An 8648-nucleotide genomic window follows, 5' to 3' on the forward strand; every position below is an offset into this window, starting at 1 on the left:
TCTTCACATCCTGTTATTTTGCTGAAATTTTGCTGTCGAAAAATTTAAAGGCGAAGCTACTTTGACTTATTCTATTGTTATACGTACGAATGGTTTCTATTTTGCTGGGTAAAGAATAATTTTCTAATTTAAATTGTTTTAGAATTCCTAAGAAAATTTTATTTTGGCTGCGTAAGTCTGTGCTGGTATTTAAAAAATAAATAAATACAGGGAAAAAGCTGTTAAAAGTCATTTTTTCCAATTACCGTTGCAAAAAATTCGGCTTTGTAAAAGATTGCCTATTTCCAAAAGTTGTTGATCTCAAAATACAATACAGTCTCGATTATCCGAAAGATTTTTTCGGACACGCGTATCACTAGATAGAGTTAAAGATATGTTTTAGTTGAATATATTTATTTATTTTTTTTTAAATGAAATTGTTTTCTTCATTCTGCAACCCTACTCACGCCTTCACCTAAATCCTTGCTATACATATTTTTAAGCAATTCACTATCAGTTAATCGTTGAACTACTTTAATTTTTGGTTAATCGGAATTTTTTTTTTCAATAGTTTCTTTTCGCGATTCGGGTAATAAGAATGGTACTGTATTAACAATATATCTTCGATATTGACTTTGAATTTACGTTTATGCGCCATCTTAATTTTATTTTGCAGAAATATTAAACAAAACCAGAATGTCACAAAGATGATACTATAAAGTGGGTCTTTTTAAAATTAAGGACTATTTAATAATAACAAAGAGTATATGAATATGAGCGCATAACTAAAGGAAACAAACCTATAATATCAATATTTTTTTTCAACGATCCAGTAGGGTTAAATATTTCACTGATTGATTTTTTTGTTGGTTTTCTAAACCATATATGGTAGTTTATAATCGAAACAACTGTGATCATGTAATTATAAATTCTGTATTAATAGATAATAGATACTTTGTATGCCCAAAACCGGAAGTTAAACAACAGGCGTCATTTGTATTGTATGTATTCAGAAATAAAGAGAATGCTTATCGTTTAATAACAAAAATCTTATACATGAAACTTATGAGTCAGCCGGGTGACGTAGCTGGAGCAGCAGCTAAACTCAAAAATTTCACGCAACTTTATACTAAAGAATTATCAAAATCTTTTAATACATTTTAAATCGTTCAGTAATGTTTTACTTCAATATTTCGAAAATAAACTGAAATTAATGAAAAGTCGGACTTTTAAAAACACGTAACAGACAATTTTATTGTAGAATGAGCAGGCAACTGTATAAACACCCGCGCCCGCTTTATCTCGGAACAGATCCTCTGTTTTTTTTTATGGTCCATGCTTGGGTAGGATTTGCCTAAAACAAATTCTTTAACGAAGCCTCAGTGTTTTTTATTTTACATATTTCATCTCAACACGTAACAACAAAGAACACGTGTGGAATATGTGAATGATAATTAATTAGGGAAAACTAACAGGCTTGTAACGGCCATTGAAGTAAAGAAGAAGCAGAACGCGGTTTGGAACGTAGTATGTAGCAGGCGAATGGCATAACCTCGAAAACTGAAGGAAATTAATTACACAAACCCTCATTATTTCAACAAACAAAAGTAAATGATCCTACTAGTGTCAGACCCGGTAAGTATCAAGTCATTAAAAAACGTGCCAACAAGTGCTTTATCGGTACAACCACTACTGTCTGCTTTGTTTTGGTTTTTACAATAAAATAATTTCAACGAACAACATACACACTATTAATTATGCATATATCAGCTACCCACTTTGCTCTGGACGAATTTGTAAAAAAAAAACAGCTATAAATTCTATTTTTATTCGCCGTATGTTGATGCAGTGCCATTAGTTGGTTAAGAAAACAACAATCAATATCTCGATGTTAGATTAGAATGGACCTTCAAACTTGGTTTATGGTTTCTTTTTTGCGTTATTATTTTCAGCACGTAAATATTTTGATAAAGTATGTATTCCAACCGAGGTTTCAAGTCTTTATTATTTAGTTATGGAATATAACACTCAAGGTATGTAATAACTAATATTATCTAATCAAAAGTTCTCAATATACAAATAACATTCTTAAATGTACCGTAAAATGTACAGCCTAGCAAGAGAGATCAAGAAGAAAATCTTGTTCGCGTTTGCTCCATTTATTATATTTAATTTTTAAAATTGCGGGGTTTTATAAACCTTATTGCATAGAGTAGCATTTTTTTCGAGAAACAGTATGTTAAAAGAATAGGGTTAACAAAAAACGCACTTCACTGATGTTTTTATCGTTTCTTTTTTTTTTTAATTAAGAAAGAAGTTTTTCGCGAGACTTTGCTTTCGAGAAAAAAAATGCAATTATATATTTAATTTTGACTTTTTATGATTCAAAGTGGTGCTTAGATGGTTTGTATTTTTTTTCTCAATGAAAAACAAAAACAGACTTATTGCTAAACTCCTTCAGTAATTTCCACAAAAAATTACAATTAACAATTGAAATTGAGAACCAAAATACTATTAACTTTTTAGACTTATCCCTACATCACATACAAAATGAAATAAGAACAAGTTGGTATACTAAGAAAACAAAATCATCACTTTATCTAAATTTTAAATCTAATCATTCCCTACCCAAAAAAAAATCCGTCATAATAGGTTTCGCAGACAGAGCATTAATGTTATCCGATCCAGAATATAGACCAGACGCAATTGAAAAAGCAAAACACGCACTTGTAGAAAATAATTATCCCATAAACTTAATTAATAATATGTTTAATAAACGTACCAACAATTTTTATAATAACGTAAACAAAAATCAACATCAAAATCCTCAAAGAAAATATATATCGCTACCATATATACCTGGATTATCAGAAAAACTCCAAACCATTTTCAAGGACACAAAAGTTATAATTTACAAAAAACATATCTCTTCACTAAACTCAAAGCAAAAATCCCAGTTGAAAAAAGAAGCAATATAGTATATGAAATTCCATGCTCTAATTGCGACAGTGTATATATAGGACAAACAAGCCAATATTTAAAAAATAGAATCAACGGACTTAAGTATGACAAAAAAAATACAAAACAGCTCTTCATACCCATTTCTAAAACATCAAACATACATTTAATTTTCAAAAACTTGAAGTCCTACTAACAGAACCTAACACCAAAAAAAGAGAACTTTATGAAAGTATAGAAATCCAAAAAAACAAAAATTCAGTTAATCACAAAACCGATTCTAAAAACCTTAACAAAATATATCATTCAATTTTAAACTAACAAAATTAAATTATGTAATATAATAAAAAATAATAAAAAACATCCGTACCTGTTTTGCATGCCATTCCAATCCGTATAAAATATTCGCTGACAAATTATTTTTATTTTTAATATATTAACACAACGTCAAATATATATGTCACCTATACAAAATAAGAAAAATAAGAATATTTTGAAAAAGATCGAAATTACGATCGAAACGTATATAAATATTTAGAAGAATCACATTAATTGTTTTCGAGAGACCGAATACCCAAGAGAAATTGAAGAATATATATATATATATATATATATATATATATATATATATATATATATATATATATATATATATATATATATATATATATATATATATGTATAAGAAACCAGTTTCCATTGGTAAATTATTAAAACTTAATATATATAACAAGAAAATATTCTTTTTTACCTATAGAGCTCACGAAATTGGAGGGTACTGCTGTTTCTTCGACTTTAATAAATCAGTTTGAAGAGGGTTTGCAAAGTTTGGGGATCGGCGTGTGTATCTATTTATTGCGATTTTTTTGTTTTATTAATATTTGTTCAAATAGATCTGTGGTATAGGCAAGAAATTATAATATTTCTTAAGAACGCGCTTAATCGTAAAGAAATAATTTTGGCTTTATTTAAAATAACGTTATTGTTCATCGTTTTTCATATGATAAAAATGCATAGCTGCATTTTTTGTTCATTTTCGCTCACACTCTATACTTAACTGGAAATAGGTTATCAAGCCCCATTCATCCGAGAAACGAAATCTAATCATTCCTTATCGCAAAAAGTATGAGTAACTCTCATTATAACTAATGTCCAAAAATGAAATTTGTTTTTTCAGCAGCACTGAGTACCGATTTTATCGACATTGGTAGAGAGGAAAACATGGAGTCCGAAGATAGTTTTCTCGGGCAACGGCTGGCGCAAGACCATTGGTTCGTCAGCAACACCCTGGTGCATATTTTTAAATATTTGGATTTTTCGGACGTACTCAGGGCGAGCCGCGTATGTACACTGTGGAATCAGATCGACGGCCTATGGTCGACCGTGCAATTGCGAAATTACAACGTGCATTTGAACGGACTGGTAGTGGCTCTCGAAAAACACAGCACCTCTTATTTGCAGATGTCGAATTGTAACATATACGTTGATTTTGTAAGTATACTACTGATATTTGTGTTTCATAACTATCATTTTGAGCAGATCTATAGTATACTATATGTATTCATTTATACAATTAAGGTTTCTTCTTCTTCTTCTTCTTTAGCCTCTTGACATCCACTCCTGGACATAGGCCTCTTCCAGTGATTTCCATGCCAACCTTTGCTGTGCGGTTTGCATCCAGTTTTTCCCAGCATGTCGTTGAATGTCATCTATCCATCTCGCTTGAGGACGCCCCACACTTCTTTTCGTTCTCCTTGGACGCCACTGCATTAGTGGTTTGGTCCATTTCAAATTGTTTCTGGCAACGTGTCCTGCCCAACGCCACCTGAGGCTCACTATCCGCTCTACAACGTTACAGACCCTCGTTCTTCTCCTTATCTCTTCGTTTCTGATTCTCTCTCTTAGGCTTACACCCAGCATTGCTCTCTCTATTACTCTTTGACAGACTCATAGTCGATTTGCACTGCTCACTGTAAGTGTCACAGTCTCGAGTCCGTATGTTACTGGGAGGATATACACATTGTAGACCTTCTTTTTCAAATTCACTGGTATAGTCGGGTTGCGGAAGATATAGCTAAGTTTCCCGAATGCTATCCAGGTGAGATTGATTCTTCGGGTGATCTCTGCTGTCTGATTTTCTTTCCCAAGCTGGGTGTTGTGTCTCAAATGTTTCTTTTTGATATAAAAAAAAATGCTCGCCAAAGATGAGCCCCGTAGCTCAACTCTAAGGGGTCGCTATTTTTATATTAGTTGCCCATTTAATTAACATGGGAAACATTATTTTTTCACTAAAATTAGATTTACGTAGAATGTTAGCGTTTTTTTACAAAAAAACAATTCATATTATTGAATTTATATATTAGAATTTGTAGAATACAGAACCTATTTGTAGAATCAATCATACTATAAGTACCTGTGCAATTGATGTTTGGTTCTTCACCTAAATCGGAATTCATCAGAGTCTCTGTCGAAACTTCTAAGTTTGCAGAAGTTAAAAAAATACTATGTCGATTTGACGTTTACCATTCTTCATTTAAATATTTATACTAAGCTTCTGTTAAAGAATGTGCGGAGTTATGATTACATATATCAAACAAATTCTCAAGGCGGTTTTTAAATGTATGCTCTTTAATTTTTGGTTTCTGAGTTTTCTTTTTTTTTTTCAAAAGTTCCCTCTCTCTGTTATACGGTTTCGGAAAGCTTTAACAATATAATTTTTTTTTTTTGTAAAAAAAATCGCGAACATCATGCGTAAATTTGTTTTGTCTTATGTAACAGCTCCAGCAGTTAAACTCTCTGCAAAATTAGTAAATATTTTAAAGTTCCACACAGTTTTTAAACCAAAATTTTCAATAAAAAATTCTTTTGAATTAATCAACAAAACTAAAGAGTTCAAAATCCCTTCTAACGCAAGACTACTATCTTTTGATGTACAATTCTCAGTATAGATAGCAGGATAGCCCATTGGTGAAACAAGATTTATTAGAGTGATTAATAGTATCTTTAGACCAAAATTATTTTGATTTTAATGGACAGATTTATATCTCTAAAGAAGGTTTGATTATGGGAAACCCACTTAGTCTTTTGTTAGCCGAGATTTTTATCGATAATTTGGAAAATATCATACTAGAACATCCTTTAAGTAAAAGTTTTTTATGGTGGTATAGATACGTGGACGATGTCTTTGCTTGCTTTGTTGGAAAGGACAGACAATTGAATTCTTTTTTAAATTACATTAACTCAATACATAATCGTATAAAATTCACTATCGAGGTTGAATAGGATAACTCTATTAATTTTTTAGACTTAACTATTACAAAAGTGCAAAACGAATTAGATTTTTCAATATATCATAAACCTTCACACAGTCATACATAATACCTCAAATTACCCTTATACACATAAAATGGCTGCATTTAACTCTTTTATACACAGACTTCTTAATACGCCACTCTCGACAGAAAATTACAACAAAGAACTTAATATCATTAAACAAATTGCACTGAACAACGGCTACAATCCGTCCATTATAGATAAAATTATAAATAAAAAACAAATACAGACAACAGTAAACTCTATCTCTCCGAAATCTAATGCAGAACACGAACAATTTAAAACAATTAAATAGATAGGAGAACCTAGTGAAAAAGTTTCAAAACATTTGTCAAAATGTGGTTTAAAAATAGCTTTCAGAACTAACAACACAATAGGAAAATTTTTAAAAAGCAATAAAACGAAATGTCCAAAATCTCAAAAATCTACAGTTGAAATGCGGATCTTGTCCTAAAATTTATATTGGACAAACAGGTAGAAACGCAGTAACGAACATAAAAGAGCGTTTAAAAACAATAGTTTAGATTCTAGTTATGCTACACACTTAAACACATAAAAACACATTTCTGACGACAATGTTGATATTTTGCATACAGCCACAAAAAGTACAAAAATTAAATTCATTGGAAGCCATGGAGATTAACAAAATGAGACATTCAAATGTATTGCTTAACGATCAGTTAGATTTAAATACCTCTCCTTGATTGAACTTAAATTCTCACAACAACATTAATTAAAGTGTTATGGTCATTTTTCGGTATATATAGTGGCAGGTAGTTTGCTAAAGACACGATGTTGTCGAAACAATTGTCATGTCATAATATATAATTTCGTGAAAATCTGAACTTTTAGTTCTTATTTATTTTGATAAATGGATTTTCGTCGAGTAAAAGCCACCTCAGTTTAATTTTTGTAAATAGTAATTATAATACCGAAAATACAGGTGACCCTTGATGTCCGCGTTTCCCCTAAGTTTATCTTTCAAATGGTGGGTGCGGCCATAACCGTCTTTCGTTCCAGACGTATTCCGACGCCAGTTACTTGGAGCCCGTCGCTTCTTTAACTAAACTAGACGTTCACGATTGCCGTACCTTGGACGTCTGGACCATCACCAAGACCGCGAACGGCCACTCGATACCGTCCAACTTTCCCATCGAGATAGACTACCTGCGATTGGACTTTTTGAAAAATTTCCCGAACCTCATTGAGCTGAGCGTTCGTTGCACCTATTTCGATTACGTGCCGAACACTTTCCAGACATTCCGCCATTTGCGCAGCGTTTCCTTCCGCGGGGTACGATACTTGGCCGATTGTAATTTAAGTTTCCTTTGCGAAATGGAAAGCCTGAGGTCGTTGGCTTTGGGCGACTGCAACAGTATATCGGACGAGTTCGCGTTGAACCTCTTGCCGAACTTAACGCACTTGGAAAAGTTGACGCTGGAGAAGTGCAGCGGACGCAAGTTACGACGGGTGTTCGGTACCGTCGAACGTCTGCCCAACTTGGTGGAGATTTGCCTCGTGGATGTCGTCGGGGGCGACGATTTCAGCACGATATTGTGCACGTGTCCTCATCTGAAAACTATCGTTTTCGTGTCGGACAGTCACGGTCTTTATGAAGAACTCGGTGTGCCGGCGGCTCACAGGAAAATCTCCTTCCAGAACTATCGACTCTTCGAGGCAATAGTCTCGCTCAAGGGGTCCCTGGAGTCTTTCACGTGGGGGTTTAGACGGAGGGAGGTGGAAAGGGTGACGGAGGGAGGTTTGCCGTACGTCCCTTTCCCGAAAGGCCGTCAAGCTGCCAAGTATTTTCGAAACACCGTTCCCAGGAACGAAGTATTTTTCGTCACCTTAGACGAGCTTCAAAAGGCGTTCAGCAGTTTGTGTTCCAAAACTCGAGTACAAACGTTGGTTTACTATTAAATTGCTATCCAGAAACAATAATGTATTTCCAATTGTAACAGACGAATTAGGGTATTGTTACACTCGCTTACTTGGAGTAACAACCCGCACTCAAGCAAACGGTATTTATTATTATAAAAATGGGCAGTTTGTTGGGATGAAAAGAGAATTTAAACGGTTATACGCGGTAAAATCTCTGTATCAACCCGTTGCCGACTGACACTCGCGTCAGGCCTACGATGGTACGTCCAGGTGGGCCTACTATGCGTGTTCGTCACAGTATACTATTGAAAGCATAGGATATTAAAGGGTTAAATATTTTATTTAATACTGTAGCAACTGTTAACCCGGAAGTGTGATTAAACCCAAAACCGAACTTAAGCAATTTACTATTCCAATGAAGTGGGCACCAATATGGAAACGTAATTTAACGTGTCACACGTATTAACGCTCGCCAACGGCCATATTTCTCATCTTCC

At 33.5% G+C, this 8648-nt stretch overlaps 1 protein-coding gene across 2 annotated transcripts; it reads left to right on the forward strand.

Moving 5' to 3' along the window:
• The first annotated feature begins 1362 nt into the window (after positions 1–1362).
• On the forward strand, positions 1363–8190 carry LOC132707151 (uncharacterized). 2 transcript variants are annotated; one of them, XM_060678869.1, is made up of 3 exons: positions 1363–1614; positions 4118–4428; positions 7291–8190. In XM_060678869.1, the coding sequence occupies exons 2-3, from the start codon at positions 4159–4161 to the stop codon at positions 8188–8190; spliced, it is 1170 nt and encodes a 389-aa protein (XP_060534852.1). In that variant the 5' UTR covers positions 1363–1614; positions 4118–4158. The 2 variants fall into 2 exon arrangements, with proteins under 2 accessions (XP_060534852.1, XP_060534851.1); XM_060678868.1 differs by having other exon boundaries at positions 1364–1614; positions 4115–4428.
• The last annotated feature ends 458 nt before the right edge of the window (positions 8191–8648 follow it).

The sequence above is a fragment of the Cylas formicarius genome, unplaced genomic scaffold (assembly GCF_029955315.1).
Source record: "Cylas formicarius isolate icCylForm1 unplaced genomic scaffold, icCylForm1.1 PGA_scaffold_9__14_contigs__length_23061073, whole genome shotgun sequence".
NCBI lineage: Eukaryota > Metazoa > Arthropoda > Insecta > Coleoptera > Brentidae > Cylas > Cylas formicarius.

Coding starts and splice junctions, on each gene's coding strand:
- LOC132707151 (XM_060678869.1), top strand. CDS start 4,159: ATGGAGTCCGAAGATAGTTTTCTCGGGCAACGGCTGGCGCAAGACCAT. Junction 4,429..7,290: donor GTAACATATACGTTGATTTT/GTAAGTATACTA, acceptor CTTTCGTTCCAG/ACGTATTCCGACGCCAGTTA.